Raw genomic sequence first — 18,213 nt, 5'->3', positions numbered from 1 at the left:
ACGTGTCAACCATGACTAGAAGCAGAATGCAGTACGGCAGTAAAGATACATACTAAACCATCACTGACCTTGCTAATAGGACTATTTCAAGAAGTCTTACAATGAAACCCACACCGCCCATCCTCAGATTTTCCAGAATAAGTATAGTCTATCATACAAAATGTGGATCCTAAGACTTATGCTTAAAATTCAATATACAGAACATAAGACAGATGAAATGTGCTTGAAATTACAAGAGCAAAAGGAAAGCTAGAAAGTGACATCCAGAAAAGAAAATGTCAGTATATCAGCCAATTCATCAGAGCTGATCAAGCTACAGAGATCTCTTCTAGAGGGCAAATTGGAGGCCAGCAGAAAAAAGTCTAGTTCAATGACTGATGTCACAGAGCAGTTGCAGATGAGCTACAGTGGACGTGTGATGATGGTGCAAGACAGATGAGTGTGCCATACCATGACAGCCGATCTCCTGGTAGGAGTAGCTACAAGCAGCAGCAGTAGATAGACTTGCTTTGAAAAGAGGCCTCAACATGGAGGTTGATGATTAGAGTAGCAAAGCGAAGGAATTCCAGATACTAATTCCAAAAGCCTTAAAATGCCACAGCTGCACCAATATAGCAGAAAATTACATCCGCCAAATAAGCATTTCCCAACCATCTAGTTCTCTACTCAATGTACTCAGTTCTTCAAACACCACTTATCACCATCTTACGCTGGGCTGAATTATGCTAGAACCAATGGCAAGTAAGGATTTTTCATAGTGTTCATATCAAGTATAATAGATGTATTTTCTCACCTGTGTGGTGTGTAATTTTTAGTATCTTGAATTAGCCCTGCGGTGCCACTTGAGGTTTGTGTGTTGTTTCGGGTGTGCATCACCCAAGCTATTAGCTAAATAGTTCCTTGGTGGAAGGAGCAAATGTGTTGGTTCAAAGATAAGTTTAAACGGGAATCTGATAAGTACTTCAAGGGGAAAGATTTGCAGGAATGGACTAATTGGATGACTCTTTCAAAGAACTGACACATGATGAGTTGAATGGCCTCCTGTGTTGCATCTGTCACTCTGTGGTTCTATAATCTTCATAATGAGTTATCTTTCAGGATGAATAAGTAGGGGTGCAGATCCAGCTGTAAACAAATTGTGAACAATTTTGTTTATAAAACACTGTAATAGTAGTAGGGGAGGTGATGGCGTAGTGGTATTGTCGCTGGGCTAGTAATTCGGAGACCCGGGGTAATGCTCTGGGGACCTGGGTTTGAATCCCACCATGGCAGATGGTGGAATTTTAAATTCAGTAAAAAATATGGAATTAAAATCTGGACCATTGTCGATTGTTGGTTCACTGATGCCTTTTAGGGAAGGAAATCTGATGTCCTTACCAGGTCTGGCCTACATGTGACCCCAGACCCACAGCAATGTGGTTGACTCTTAAATGCCCTCTGAAATGGCCTAGCAAGCCACGCAGTTGTAACAAACCATGACAAAGGCACAAAAAAGGAATGAAACTGGATGGACCACCTGGCATCGACAGAGGCACTGGAAATGACACAGGCAATCGCAGTCTTCCTCACTAACATCTGGAGGCTAGTGCCAAAAGTGGGAGAGCTATCTCACAGACGAGTCACCCTATAGCTAATGTCCCGGACTCCACCATCACCATCCTTAGGTATGTCCTGTCCCCACCGGCAGGACAGACCCAGCAGAGGTGGTGGCACAGTGTTATACAGTCGGGAAGGAGTTGCCCTGGGAGTCCTCAACATCGACTCCGGACCCCATGAAGTCTCATGGCAACAGATCAAACGTGGGCAAGGAAACCTCCTGCTGATTACCACGTACTGCCCTCCCTCAGCTGATTACTCAGTCCTCCTCATTGTTGAACATCACTTGGAGGAAGCACTGAGGGTAGCACGGGCACAGAGGGGCACATCAATGTCCATCACCAAGAGTGGCTCAGTAGCACCACTACTGACTGAGCCTGCCGAGTCCTAAATGACATAGCTGCTAGACTGGGTCTGCAGCAGGTGGTGAGGGAACCAACAAGAGGGAAAAAAATACTTGACCTCATCCTCACCAACCTGCCTGCCGCAGATGCATCTGCCCATGACAGTATCGGTAGGAGTAACCACCGCCTAGTCATTGTGGAGACAAAGTCTTGCCTTCACATGGAGGATACCCTCCATCGTGGTGTGTGGCACTATCACCATGCTAAATGGGATAGATTTTGAACAACTCAAGATTGGGCACCCATGAGGCTTTGTGGGTCATCAGCAGCAGCAGCAGAATTGTACTCGAACAGAATCTGTAACCTCATGGCCTGGCATATCCCCCACTCTACCATTATCACTAAGCCAGGGGATCAACCTTGGTTCAATGAAAAGTGCAGGAAGACATGCCAGAAGCAGCACCAGACATACTGAAAAAAAAGAGGTGTCATCCTGGTGAAGCTAAAAAACAGGACTATTTGCGTGCCAAACAGCATAAGCAGCAAGTGATGGACAGGGCTAAGCAATCCCACAACCAACGGATCAGATCTAAGCTCTGCAGTCCTGCCACATCCAGTTGTGAATGGTGGTGGACAATTAAACAACTCACTAGAGGAGGTAGCTCCACAAATATCCCCATCCTCAATGATGGAGGAGCCCAGCACAGCAGTGCAAAAGATAAGGCTGAAGCATTTGCAACTATCGTCAGCTAGAAGTGCCAAGTAGATGATCCATCTCCGTGTCCTCCGGAGGTGCCCAGCATCACAGATGCCAGCCTTCAGCCAATTTGATTCACTCCACGTGATGTCAAGAAACGGCTGAAGGCACAGGATACTGCAAAGGCTATGGGCACTGACAACATTCCAGCAATAGTTCTGAAGACTTGTGCTCCCAAATTTGCCGTGCTCCTAGCCAAGCTGTTCCAGTACAGCTACAAGACTGGCATCAACCCGACTATGTGGAAAATTGCTCAGGTATGTCCTGTACACAAAAAGCAGGACAAATCCAACATGGCCAATTACCGTCCCATCAGGCTGCTCTCGATCATCAGTAAAGTAAGGGAAGGGGTCATCAACAGTGCTATCAAGCAGTGCTTACATAGTAATAAACTGCTCACTGATGCCCAATTTGGGTTCTGCTAAGGCCACTCAACTCCTTATGTCATTACATCCTTGGTTCAAACATGGACAAAACAGCTGAACACCTGAGGTGAGGTGGGAGTGATTGCCCCTGACATCAAGGCAGCAAACTGGAGTCAATGGGAATCGGGGAAAACTCTTCACTGGTTGGAGTCATACCTAGCTTAAAGGAAGATGGTTGTGGTTGATTTAGGTCAGTCATCTCAGCTCCAGGACATCAGTGCAGGAGTTCCTCAGGGTAGTGTCCTAGGCCCAACCATCTTCAGCCACTTCATCAATGACCTTCCTTCCATGATAAGGTCAGAAGTGGGAATGTTCACTGATAATTGAACAATGTTCACCATTCGCAACTCCTCAGACACTGAAACAGTCCATGTCCAAATGCAGCAAGACCTGGACAATATTTAGGCTTGGGTTGACAAGTGGCCATTCGCGCCACACAAGTGCCAGGCAATGACCATCTCCAACAAGAGATAATCCAACCATCACCCGTTGATGTTCAGTGGCATTACCATCACTGAATCCCCTACTATCAACATCCTGGGAGTTACCATTGACCAGAAACTGAACTGGACTAGCCACTGTGGCTACAAGAGCAGGTTAGAGGCTAGAAATCATGCGACAATAACATGCCTCCTGATTTCCCAAAGCCTGTCTACCATCTACAAGGCACAAGTCAGGAGTGTGATGGAATACTCCCCACTTGCCTGGATGAGTGCAGCTCCTACAACACTCCTACAACACAGAAGCTGGACACTGTCCAGGACAAAGCAGTCTGCTTGTTTGGCACCACATCAACAAACATTAACTCCCTCCACCACCGACACAAAGTAGCAGCAGTGTGTACCATCTACAAGATGCATTGCAGGAATGCACCAAGGCTCCTTAGTACCTTCTAAACCCACGGCCATTACTACCTAGAAGGACAAGGGCAGCAGATAGAGGGGAACACCACCACCTGGAAGTTCCCCTCCAAGTCTCACCATCCTGACTTGGAAACATATCGCCGCTCCTTCCCTGTCGCTGGGTCAAAATCCTGGGAACTCCCTTTGTAACAGCACTGTGGGTGTACCTATACCACATGGACTGCAGCGGTTCAAGAAGACAGCTCACCACCACCTTCTCAAGGGCAACTAGGAATGGGCAATAAATGCTGGCCCAGCCAGCGAAGCCCACACCCCGTGAATAAATGAATTAAAAAATAAATAAATAAATCACCTGTATAACTATCAAGTGGAATACAGTTTTAACTAGCTACTCCCTCATGGCATTTGACAATTTTGCAAAGATTCTGGAGAACGCTTTCTTATAAAAACAATTATTAGCATCAATAATTCTTTTTGCAGGCAAAACATTGAATTGTTGGAGGGTAGGTAATATTATATTCAATGTAGTTTGAGGTCCTATTTATTAAAGTCGACATTATAAATAGTAATAACTTCCAAGAATTTTTCTCCTTCAATTAACTTGGATCAAAATGATGCGAGCAGATATTTGTGAAATGAAAATGTGAAGATAGTATGCAAGCTGTTAGATTTATTTTGTGAAATGATTTTTATATTTCCCCTCTTGTTGATTTAATTTCCTTTATTTCTGCCTTGCAGCATCACATTACATAATGGGTGGGATGGGGCGATGGGAACAATAAGGTTATAATAGGATAAAGGATGAATAGAAGGGAGGTTTGCTTACAGACAGTACATGTTTTTGTAATGAATAAAGCATTACCAACTGGAAATAATAGAGCATAAGTCCTCTAATTTGTTGCCCTCTATAGAGGGCAGATTTCAACCGTAAGTCTAATATAATGAGTTCTCATCTGGATGAAGATGAAGCCCCACTTGCTAATAAGGGGAAAAAAAATCATTAAGTAAATCATACCAGGTTACTTGTACATATCCTTTAGCCCAAGATGTGATTGGCAGAAGGCTAAAGTGAGGTTGGCTACTTATCCTTTCAACGATGGGAATCAATAAGGGAGGAAGAAAAATGCATTTTAAACAATAGTGAAGTTGTCAGCATCAAGCACTTACAAGTAGTGAGGTTTTGTTTACACTGCATCAGCAATGTGCCTTAACTCTAATTTCAGAAGAAAATGTCCTACTATTTGTTACCTTTTAATGCTGAGAATCATTGTTGGTTACTGTGTCAGTTCACTGAATGTGTAATACCAAATTGGGCTGCATTGTGTCCATGAAGAGTTAGCCGAAGTTTGTTTCACCTACAAAGGGCAGAATTTTACGGCCCCATCATGGCAGGGATGGGGCTGTAAAATGCAGCGAGCCATTCATTGACTTCGGCAGGCCCGTAAAATCCTGCCGGCGTAAAATTCCGCCCAATCTTCACAAATAGTGGAGGGAATTTGTTTTCAACTCGTCTGAGCAGAATTAAAATCAGGGCACCAAAGTACTGATCCATGCCAATTTCACAGGGAAGAAGCTTTTTTATTTTAAAAAAGAAGTACCAGCTCATTTTCACTGGAGAACACTGAAGTTTTCTGCAAACTTGGTTCTACACAGTGAAGGAAATACTGGAAAATCTAAGGACTTAGTAAATACTCCCGCTGTAGGTAAATTGTAATGTATAACCTTGTTTGCGTCAGTTCAATTCAATTGCTAGAACTGTTGTTTTAAACCTAGAGCTTTGTGGGTTCAAACATTGCTGCAGAATTTGACTATATCAGTCTGGACATTCTGACAATGTTGAGAGAGTTCTGTGTTGTCAGTGGTTTTAATTGTGGCTTTTTTATTTGTTACTTAGATTTATTTTCTGATGGATTTGGTGACAAGGCCCCATAGAAAATTGTCATTTTTGGCACTTTATTTTGTGCATTTCAGAGTTGATGTATGCATATTCTATGAGTTACTTCTTAGAATATACACACAAAGCTGGATGATAACAGTAAATCATATACATTGTTAATTATTAACAAAATTATATGTTTGCTTTTGGTTTGTTTTGCTGTACCACTTTACTTTGAGCCTAAAAATGACTACAATATTAAGTATTCCTCAAAAAGCTCTTTTAATGTAGATATTGTCATTTATTTTAAATGGTTAACACGTCTGTTTAAAAAAAGGATATTGTGCTAACATGTTAAACATTTGTGCATTAAAAAACAGCAATAATTCCTAGGCTTCGGTTTCAAAATAATTCATTGATAATATTGCTTAGTATAAAGGGAGGTCTTCACTGCAGTTACTGGGAGTGGGAAGTGGGAGATGGGGGAGAGGTGAAAGGATATAGCCATAAGGGATCACATATTAATGATAGAGCCTACTTAAATTTTCTTCTATTAATTTAATTGGCCTTTTTTTTTTCCTTTCAGCTGTGCTTTGTGTCAAAAATCTACCTCAATATGTTTACTGTGCATTCATAGCCTTGCTTCCCAAAATAAAAGGAGACAGCTGCAAGCTCAAGAATTTACAACATATAGTCAAGAATTCTAGTACCAATTGTGTGCAATGCATTTTGTAAGAAAATAAGTTATACCAAAGTACTATTAAAATATTCTACTCTGTATGACTCTTCAGAGTTTAAAGAAGAGTCATACGAACTCGAAACGTTAACTCTGTTTCTCTCTCCACAGATGCTGTTAGACCTGCTGCTTTTCCAGTGTTTTCTGTTTTTATTTCAGATTTCCAGCATCCGCAGTATTTTGCTTTTGTACTAAAATATTATACTTTGATATTATATTTATCCAGAAATATTTTAAGGTCAGGTAAATAGTTTACCCAGTATTATATTAACATGAGACATCTTTACATTTTAGGACAGCATACCAACTTTTAATTTTTCAGCTTTAGCTTTCCAAAAACACTACTTCTAATATATGCTCCACACACACGCACAGTCCCAAGAGTTTAAGATTACCATGCTTTAGAATAACTAGGCCCACTTTATATGCAGCCATTATTTGCACAATTCAAGTCTTCAATCAAAAAGGTATCATGAGCTCCAAAACTAAATTTTGTGCATTCAAGTGAACTTTGAGCCCCACTAAATGATTTTTGTCTTTGATTTGTAACAGCAGGGCTGAAAACAGAGGTAGTAGTACACTAGATGACCCTTTAACCCCAGGTCAAGTTACCAAACTCTCAGATGATAACAGGAGAATAACATTCCTATTGAAAGAGTTGAATGCTGTGGCAGAATCTAATAAAAAGGTATGTTCTTTAGATTGTTTAATTGTACTTTGCTGTTGTGGCATTCAGGATGTATTTAATCCTACACCTCCCTTGCTGTTTCAAAAATGACTGTCTTCATTACGTAGAAATGAAAAATGAATAGATTTATCCTTTAAGTGCTATAGTATTTTCATTTTTGACAATGTCAGATTGTGGATGCTACATTTTAAGTTTTCATGATTCTGCAATTATTGATACTATAATAACCACTGCAATTTCATTGCAGCTGATGGCTACTACTTTTATAACTGCTAGCAAAGATGCCTCCAGATCCCTATTGACAACCTTGATCTTAGTTTACAACCGATGAAATTTAAAGTGTCTGATCTAAACAGTGCTAACTTAGTTCAAAATATATGTTTCCATGTTACAAGGTCACTTTTCACATAGCTCTGAAGTTCAGACTAGAATGTACAATGTAATTCAAATTCATGTTCCATTCTGGATGCACAATAAGACAACTTTGGAACAAATGCGCCAATTAATTTGCATAAACTCCCTTCTTTGATATCAGTAGAAATTTTCACTGTGTAACTGAAAGGCAAATATTTGTATTTACCACATTAACTCATTTCAGGGGATAGCTATTGTTAGAATGTTATTTGATACTGTAGAATGTCTACCTTTGTTGAGGATAACAAGTTATGTGCAAATACTGGATGTGTTTAATTATTTATATTCTTAGTAGCCTTCAGGAATATTAATTTCAATCTTGCATGCTTCCCATGAAGGCTACGAACTTCAAATATTAATCTATTGATCTGTAATTAAAAATAGTATGCAAGACTTGAGCTTTAAATATATACAACACATTATGTTTATACTTTTAGCTTCAGAATAAACTGACAGAAAAAGAGGGTGAATTGGAAGTTTTAAAACTTGACACCGAATTACAAGAAAAAGCAATAGAAGCCAAAATAGCTGAAAAGGCTACAGGTACTTTTTGCATGGAATTTCAGTGGTTTGCTCGATGGATACATATATAAAAGCTATTACAATTTGACGTGAGTGAATATCAGCTGTGTTTGCTAAAGGCGTGAGGATTTAAAGTTTGTGGCACTTCTAAGTGACATATAAAATAAGTAACTCTGGGATCCTGGTACCAGCATGCCGGACAGCTTTACTTAAATTCATACTGATATTGGCATTAAATGCATTGTTAACACCATGTCAATTCAATCACAAAAGAAGCTGTTTGTTTTGTTGAAAGGCCTTGAGTCAACAAGAGAGAATAATGATTACCAGTGCCTTTACCCTCCATCCAGCAGTTCAAACATTGCTTATTGTTTTAACTGGTTCAAAGCTTCCCAGCATCCTTTGTTTGGATATATTCACACTTATCTACAACTGAATCCATTCTTTCAGAAGTACCAGCCCACGATACCAACAATATGACTAGTTAAAGACGAGTATTTGTAGTTCAGATTTAATTATTTTATAAGCTATCTTGATAGTCCATTGAAAGCATCATTCTATTTAAACATGCATCTTTCCCTGGCACCTCATAATATTTCAGCTTTCAATTTGTAGTTCTTTAAAAGATAAATTAAAAAATTAATCAGTTGCATTTTTCTCTTTTTTCATTTATGTAGACAGCAGAGCTGCTCAAACATAATGTGTAAAATGGTTAGGCTGTGGAGCAACAAAGAATGACAGAATAGCCTCTTTATTAATAAGAATCCTTGGTAATTAATACAGTGCAGCTTTACCATCATACTTATTAACCTTCTATGAAAAGGAAAACCCAGGTCCCTAATATCTTGGAAATACAATGAAAATAAGCTGAATTAAAATAGAGGTGTAATTGTTAAAACATTCAGCTATATATTGCTTTTATGTCCGTCAGTGATAACTTAAAAAATACTGGATTGTATGATTATTGTTTTTTATCATAATCATTGCAACTTTTTAAATATAGGGAGAAGCCCTATTAATATTTATTTAGATTCTTAGGCCACGTTTGTTCAAAGCTTAAAGGCCAATTGGCCATTAGTTCTTAATGGGTTAAATAGCAGAATATTTCTCTGTTCTTTTGCTAGACACAATAGACTGGATTTTGTTCCATAGTCCTGCCTGAAATTAAGCAAGATCAGTGTGCAAATGTTCAGAAATTGGGGCAGGGAGGTTTACTGCTGCCTCCCTGCCCCACTCTAATTTGCCTTCCCCTTACCCCCACTGGGACCACTACTGGTCACTTCCTTCTCTGCCAACAATATGCAAATACTAGTGGAGCGACAGAAACTGAGTTACTGGTGGATTCCCTTTCCATCTGCAATTTTATTGTCATTCTTGGGACCATCCAGAGAAAGGTAGCAGCGGTAATAACCTCTGACAGAGGGATATAGCTCATACGGGCCATCACTCCTTCCACTTTAGCCTTGAGTGCTTAATTTTAACCTTGGTTTCTGCATGTAGGTTTTTTCAGCTTTGTGGTTCTTCAGCCCCTTTAAATTTCCTTGCAGCTTGTCCAATTATCTTCATCAGCATTAGTGAGCTTCCCCTTGGAAAGAGGAATCCCACCATGGGCCAGCTGCCCATTAAATTGTTGATGGCTCAGGCAAGGTCAGAAAGTCACTCTGTCCCAAACAGGAGAACCTAACTCATACTGTTAATGTAAACTCATTAAAAAGGAATAGACCTATTCCTAAAAACTCTTAAACACATCAAACTTTTCAGGAATCTCAGGCTCATTTCAATGCATTACCCTAATTTTGACTTTACATTCGAGATTTGTAAAAGTATGGCTGAAAACACGGGCATCAGTTCTGTCAACTTTTATTTCAATGGTTCAACTTGTTTTGCTTCGGAAACTTAAACACGTGGAAAATCTATTTTGGTAGTATGTTCTGCCATTGAAAAATCAGTCTATTTAGTATGGTAAATAAATGCTTGATGCTTCTGAAATTTAACACATACTTTTGTGTTTATTGTTTTGGTGGACAAAACTTAATACTTTGGCTTGGTTATTTACCAATTATAAAAAATGTTTCTATCATCCAATTGTTTGAGGTTGATCTATATCCTACAAATGTCCCTTCTTGTCTGGTCATTTATCACATTGCTGTTTGTGGGACCTTGCTGACTCATTTGTCCATATAACAACGACGACTACGCTTCAAAAGTAATTTATAATGTCCTGAGGACTTGAAATTTACACAAGTGCAAGTTTCTTATTTTTTTAATGTTGCATTGATACAAACCGTATTATAGACTTGGCTTGCTGTTTAAATCATGTGGGACAAGAGTGTACAAATATTTAATTAATTCTTTTGAAATATTTTCTTGATTGTAGCAATCACTTTGGTTTGTCAAAAATAAATCTGCTAAATCTTCTGCTAGAAGAGAAATATCAGACAAATGTATAAAATGCTCATATAAAAGTATTCTGTGGGATATTGTCAGGCTTTTTGTTATCAATTATTGGCAAATCTAATTTGGTTATTGCACAAAAATTTCTACAGATTGGGTTCTTGCGGTACTTTGCTGTTGCTGATGGATGGTAGACAGCTCTGAAAATGTGATGATGCTGTAGCAGAAAGTGTTACAGACAAGTGGCTTTCAATGGAGGAGTGGAGGCCAGCTTCTCAGGATATACCTCTGCCTCAATTTGGATGTTGCTTCTGTTTTTGTTGCATTGACTTATGGATTATGACTGGTACAGCATATTTTGTGAACTACACAGGTAAGATAGAAATTAGGTTCAAGAACTCATGCTGCAAGAAAGATGCCAGAGACTCAAATGTGTAACTGGACGGTGATTGGGTGCTGACTGCAACTTGGTGGTGGGATTTGGGTATGTTACAGAGGAAGTTCGAAGGGATAGGAAAACAGATCTACAAAGTGGAACTAGATTTAAAATTTTGAATCTGAAAGAGAGCTCTCTTTAGCCACAAGAGCTGAAATTGACCATGAGCGCTCTTGATATATTTTTAGCTTGCAGCTGGTTGCATGAAATCCATATCTCTGAATTAGTGGCATTAGTATAGGCCTTGGGTATTGTAAAAGGTTCTTTCTCCTGTGAACAGTGAAAACACAGCATTGTTATGTGGCTTTGCCTGCAAGAATGCTTATTTATTTTTCCTCTGTGTTCTCTCTTTCACCATTGGCTCGTTGCACTACGGTAAATTGGGCCCTGGTTTTGGACAACTGCACAGGGAAGTGCTGTGACGTACAATTGGTCTTTTCACGTGTTTCTGTCTCAGTTCTGTGCGTGGACACGGAGCAGTTGTCAGTGCATTGGTTGGACTTGAGGTCTTGGCCAACAATCACCGTCCAGTTACACATTCCAATCTCTGGCATCTTTCTTGCAGCATGAGTTCTTGAACCTAATTTCTATCTTACCTGTGTAGTTCACAAAGTATGCTGTACCAGTCATAATCCATAAGTCAATGCAACAAAAACAGAAGCAACATCCAAATTGAGGCAGAGGTATGAGGCTGAGAAGCTGGCCTCCACTCCTCCATTGAAAGCCACTTGTCTGTAACACTTTCTGTAATCCATAACATCTATTCCTATGTTAATATTTCAAGGTTGTGTTCAGTGGTGGAGGCAAGGATGATGCTGGATGCCAGTCTTTGATAGACTACCTCAAAAATAGATAGGGAGCCAGGTCGTGTGATGTCCATCTAAGGATAATTTGGGATGGGAGAGCTGGGATGGGAGTATGAACCTCTTGCCTGTAACTACAATTGTTCAATATGTTATAATCCTCACCAGACCTCCAATATCTTGGAATGATCCAGTTAGGCACGAGTGACTTTTATTTCAAGTAGATAAAGTTTGATATCCAAGATACTTGCTAAGAGAATAAAGCAACAAGATTCCATGAGTTTTGAGCAAATGGAAATAAACTTTACTCTAGCAGGTCAGAAAGATGAAACAAGTTAGAATATCTAGCTTATCCACTGACATTCAGGGTTAATATGAGCTACATGTGAATTAATAGGCAAACTGTGGTCAAACACAGCACACACCACAATAAATGGAAGATGCAACCAAGACAGGTTCCATGGATTTCTCAACGACATACCCAGGTGTCAGTAAACACTGTAAGTCAACCAATCTCATTGAAACTCTCTCTCTCATGAGGGATTCCAGTCTTCACCTTCGAAGATCTCTCCTGAGAATTGTCTCCAAAAGTCGCTCCAACTCGGAAGGCCTCAATGGTGGCTCACTTCGCAGGGTTTCAGTCTTGTCTCCTGAGACTCCATTCCCCTGGATTCCTGAGTCTGCACAGCAACACCAACTCACAAGCAGAATTTCAGCTCTTCGGCCACGCTGAGCAGAACACTACAGCTCCAAAGGGGTACTTTTGCACCAGTGGCCCGTAGCACAGAGTCACTAATTTTTTGGTGCTTCCTTAGATCTTCAGGGCTTCTCATGAGCCCCATTACTTAAAGTCTGCCAACCACAGCCCTTTTTCTGCTTCTCTCTCTTTCTTCTTAACTGGGACTTCTCCCTGTCCGCTATCTGGGACTTGCTTTGGGACCTCTCCTTGTCCCCTGTCTAGGACTCTTCTCGATTATGGCACACTGCTCCTGGTCACATGTTTGGGGTTTTCACGCCATTTTCTTTATTTCCTCCTTTTACACAGATGCACTGGGCCCTTATCCTCAGCCCAAAGAACTACAAAATGTCAGATTGGGCATGCGTCGCCCGCTTCCAGTCCGCGCATGTGCAGGAACCTCCGAGGCTTGTTGGGACATGGAGTTCCTGGCCCCCGCTCGCTGACCTGGTTAGTTTGTTTTTGTAACAATTAGATGTACAGATGGTTCCCTTTGACTGGAAGGTCTATTTCCCAAAAAATTGGGATAAATCAGAAGAAGCTATAGGTCCATCAGCTTGACATCTATTTTTGAGATGATGCTTGAAAGGATCCTGTGAGATGCCCTTTATGATCGCTGGTGAAGAGCAAGGGCTATTAGAAATACTTAGCATTACTTTGGGAGAAGAGGTTCTGTCTTGCAAATTTGCTTCAGCTATTTGAATAAGTTAAAAGGCAAGTGGATGAGGAAAATCTGGTATATTGTCCATCAAAGGCTTTCTCAAAATCCTGATAAAGTACTTCACACTAAGTTACTTTACAAGATAAAATCTTATTGTGTCAGTAGGAATTTGATTTGATGAATTAAGAATTTAATTCGTTCCTGCAACTGAAACATTGCAATTAGTGCACTTCTCTTCTGGAGGCACGCTACCCATGGTGCTCCCCAGGATTGGTCCATGGCCTGTTAATATTCACTGTTTATATTATTGGCATGGACAGTGCTGTTGGAAGTATGGCCAATAGGTTTACAAATTATACTAAAATTGGCAACATTGGCTATCCCTTGATATGAGGATGACGGTGACTCAGGGTCGCGGGTTTCTGCCATGGGTCTTCATGTGACTGAACATGGCGATTCTCAACACTTAGATCTTTCAGCACATGGGGCAGGATATCCCATGAGTTAGTGGGAAGCAGAGTGCAGGATTTGGTTCCTTTCCTTTCCTTCCCTGCTGCCACCCTGCCTCTTCATTAGAGCATTTGGACTTAAAGCTTGATACAGCTTGATGGACAAGTTGTTGCCATTTTGAACAATTGATAGCAGGCTCCTCCAAGTCATTAATGTCAATGCTACCATGCTTCAAGGAGAGTTTCAGAATATCTTTGGAGTGTTTTCTTTGTCCTCCCTGGAATGCTGGTCATTTGAAATTTGAAGAAATAGGATGTGGTGGAGACGCTTTTCGGCCACCGGAACACAGTGTCCTTCGCAGTTGATTTTACCAGAGTTTTGCCTGAATGCTTATGGAGTTGGCTTCAAGAAGGACAGTAGCTTATGTATGATGGTCCTTGCATTGAATCCGGAGGATGCAGCAGAGGCATTGCTGATGGACTTTCTCTGGTACTGTTATGTGTTGTTGATCCACAGATCAGGCCTCATTGCTGTACAGGAGTGTGGTAACAACAGTTGCTCTGTACACGAGGACTTTTCTTGACATGCAGGGGTCTTTGTTGGAAAACACTTGCTGCTGTAGTTTGTTGAAGGCGGAACTGGTGCAGCAGACCTGGTGTTGGCTCTACTCGTCAATGGTGGCCTTTTGCGAGAGCTAGCTGCCAAGGTCTGCCAGTGTCTCCTTCAACATATATGGGAGGTGGAATATTTGGCTGGCCAGCTATGGGTCGATATGACTTATGTTATGGCAACATTCAAGGGCAGGCCATGTTTCTTATCAAAGAAATGGTGTGTGGCTTGCAAATCTGGTGCAGATTAGATGCAAGGATTTCCTCAGCCACTGGAAGTAGCGATTCAGGTGAATGCATGTCAGGATTTGCCCTGCTATGGAGAAGAAGGAAATGAATCAATGGTTTCCATAGCATAATTTATCTCCCTTCTTGAAGATAGTTACAATTGTTGTATTCCTGAAGTCAGGGATGAGAGGGGGAATTTCATTTTCCTCCCAAATTTGTAGGATGAGTAGATGGGTCTTGATGTGAGCAAAAATCTACCAGCTTTGAAGACCTCAGCTGGAATAACATGCCAACCAGAAGCTTTGATGTTTTTCATCTGTTTGATTGCTAGTTGCAGCTCTTCTATCGATGGCGGTTCACCCATGGATTCTACCACAGGGTACTGGGGGATAGTCTGAAGAGTATCAACTGCCACTGTGGATTCAGAATTGAGAGTTTGTTGAAAATATTCTTTCCAGCATTGACGGATGGCATTGTCATTCATAAGAAGAGAAACACCATTGTGTGAGTGAAGGAGATTTTGTCCATTTCACGTTGGTCCATAGATGGTTCTGGTGGCATCAAAAATGCTTTGTATGTCACAATGATCAGCATATTGTTGGATCTCTTGGGCTTTCTTTTCAAACCACATGTCCTTTATCTTCCGGATTTGTCTTTGGGTGTCAACCTTGAACTATTGGAATTCTGTCCTCTTGACCTTGGGTCTTCTGTCAGGCAATGAAGGCTGCTTGTTTTTCTTCTAGGAGGTCACATATTCAACTTCATTTTCATTGAAGCAGTCCAAACCCAATTGTCTGGGCACAGGAGCCTAGTACAGCTGACCTCTTTTGATCCCACTGTTCTGGGATTAAGTTGGATGTATGAAGATTTTCCAGATTAGTTGTGCGCGGCATTTGGAATTTCTTTCTTGCTCAGGCTGTTTTAGAGCTGAGACATTGATTTTCTTCCTTTTGGACATCTGGCTGACCTTGCCATGTCTTGGTGCTGGGTGGATTTTCATCACTGATCAAACAATTCCATGATCTGTCCAGCAGGCATCAGAGCCCCACATGGATTGAGTACTACAGAGATCACTTAGATACTTGAACAACGACATAATCCAAAAGATGTCAATCCTTTGATTTAGGATCCCCCATTTAGCTTCCTATTTGCCCTCCTGGATGGAACATGGTGTTTGTTATAATGAGGCCATGCTAAGCACACTTTGTCAGCAGGAGGATGCCATTTTCATTTGTTTTTCCCACCCAATTTCCCCCATGGTTCATCTCCACACATCGGATTCATGGCCAACCTTGCTGCTAAAGTCCCCCAGAAGGATGATCATTTCTTTTGGGATTCCAGTGAGAACATCATCAAGATCAGAATCCAACATTTCCTTAACACCTTCATCGGAATTATTATGAGGCATGTTTCATATTGAAAATGACATTTTTTTAATTGGGCTGAAACCCCTGATTGAGTTTTTAAAAAAAACTGAGCATTTTTTTAAAAAATGACTTAAAAGAGCAACTTAATATAGCCGAACATAACTGTACCCTACAAATTGGAAAGCCATTAGGATGGAGTCAGGCTGCCAACCCATCGGAGCTAATCACCTGACAAGCATATGAATGGCTCATCTCCTGACCCATTCACAAAACATCCAAGTAGCACTTATGTATTCAACTGGGTGTGGAACAAGCCATTAGACACAATCACTTTGGACAATAGATCTTGGCTGAGAAGGAAACTCTTCCAGCCATAACCTAATCATGTCTAGCGCTCTCGTTCACTCGCGTACTCTCTCGCTTGTGTGCTCTTGTGCTCTCTTACTCGCTGTCTCGCTTGCTCTCTTTCTCGCCCACTCTTTCCTCCAAGCTTGAACCCTGCCTGTTGTTCCACCATCCACATGCTGCAGGAAGTGTTTTAAGAATCAACCCAGCAGCTGCTGACTCCAGAAGAAGAGCATTCACCACTGACTTTTTTTTCCAGACTTTGAAACTACTTGACTTGTCCTTCACTTTGTCACTTAGTTGTGTTTGTGTGTCAACTCCTGAATGCATGTGTATGGGGGAGTCAGTGTTTCTATTATTTTTACTTAGATTGGGTGATTAACTAAATAAATATTATTTTCTTTTAAAAACTCAAAAGGAAACCTGCCTCTGTGTGTCATTTGCAATCACAGCATGTAAACAGTTAAACACTCACTGAATTGGCAAACATATCCTTTTGAAAAAAAAATGTCGCAGTCAAATGGTGTTCCGTTTTATCCCTTACCTGATCATAACAGGCTGTGGACGCTGTGTCTGCAATCGGACCCATTGATGACAAGAAATTGGAAGCAGGAAATCAAATTGATCCCTAGAAGAATTTTTAAAAATTTATATGTAGGTTTTCTTTTGATTTATAGTATTGGAATACTTAACCCGTCCATACTCAAGGCTAGTACTTTCATAAAACAGAGTAAAGAAGCTTGGGACACTTTATTAAAGAGATCTGGAGTGGGGTTAGACATTTAGAAATCGGTATCCGGCAAAAAACTAGGGGCAGAATTTTTTGCTCAGCTTGCGGTTGCACGCCCAACCTGCCCAAGCGTGAAACAGCGCGTGATGACGTTGGGCGAGCATCCCGATGTCATCACGCGCTCGTGCAATATTTCAGTCAGCAGGCACATGCGAGAGTTGGCAGCACACCCACTGACAATTAAGAAGTCTGTTAAAGCCATTAATGTGGTAATCAACAGTGATTTTTTTGTTGTCCGTCCAATATTAAGGTTGGCAGGCGGGTGGATCGGCCAGGTGGACTTTGCCTTTTTGAGGAAACCTCATCCAAGGGTGGGATGAGGTTTCTAATATTAATTTAAAAAAAGATAAATATGTTTGAACAGAATTTGCATCATGGCAGTAAATGGCCAGCCATTGTGAAATTGTTGTCCGGGGCTAATTGCAACTGGTGGCCCGTTTCCCAGCCACTCCCGGGCCTACCGACAGTGCCTGCACACCGAACTTAAAATCCTGCCCTAGGAAACCCAAAATCTTCAAATATTTGGTCACCCAATTTGCAATTGAACCTGAAGAATAAGAGATGGGCATGGAACATATGAACAGGAGAAGGCCATGCAGCCCATGGAGTCTACTCCGCCATTCATGGCTGATCAAATACTTGAATGCCTTTTACCCACACCAATAATGTAAAGGGTTATGGTGATAATCAGAAAGCTTTCAATCTCTATCTTAAACATGCTCAATGACTCTGCTTCCACGGTCCCCTGGGGCAGAAATTTTCACTCGGCGGATGAGCGCACGCCCAACTCGCTCAAGGGTGAAATGACGCATGTTGACGTTGGTTGAGTGTGCCAACATCGACGCAAAGTCGCGTGATAGTTCGGTTGGTGGGGGCGAGCTGGAGCCAGCAGTGCGTCTGTCAACAATTTAAAGGCCAGTTAAGGCCATTAAGTTATCAAGTAACTTTAATTTTTCGCTGCCCATCCAACCTAACGGTTGACAGGCAGGCAAAAAGGCCAAGTGGCTTTACATTTTTTTGGAAACCTAATCCATGGGTGGGATGAGGTTTCCAAAAGCAAATAAAAACTTTAATTTTTCATTTAATAACATTTCCCTGCTCATGTGACAGAGTCACATGAGGGGCATGTTTCATGACATTAAAAACATTTTTTTTTCCCATATCTGGAGGTCCC

The 18,213-nt window shown here is 40.9% G+C and overlaps 1 protein-coding gene across 14 annotated transcripts in view; it reads left to right on the top strand.

Annotated features, from left to right (window-relative positions):
- The window catches only part of mipol1 (mirror-image polydactyly 1), a 363,283-nt gene that overhangs the window by 112,338 nt on the left and 232,732 nt on the right, over positions 1 to 18,213 (top strand). For 9 of the 14 annotated variants that reach the window (XM_041214749.1, XM_041214747.1, XM_041214750.1 and 6 more), the window contains 2 exons: positions 7,150 to 7,285; positions 8,137 to 8,242. In XM_041214749.1, the coding sequence (XP_041070683.1) occupies positions 7,150 to 7,285; positions 8,137 to 8,242 (242 nt within the window). The remainder of the gene's footprint in view (positions 1 to 7,149; positions 7,286 to 8,136; positions 8,243 to 18,213) is intronic. The other 5 variants (XM_041214748.1, XM_041214758.1, XM_041214761.1 and 2 more) reach the window with 1 other exon arrangement.

The sequence above is a fragment of the Carcharodon carcharias genome, chromosome 20 (genome assembly GCF_017639515.1).
Source record: "Carcharodon carcharias isolate sCarCar2 chromosome 20, sCarCar2.pri, whole genome shotgun sequence".
Classification (NCBI taxonomy): Eukaryota; Metazoa; Chordata; class Chondrichthyes; order Lamniformes; family Lamnidae; genus Carcharodon; species Carcharodon carcharias.
This window is presented reverse-complemented; position numbering and strand designations above follow the sequence as displayed.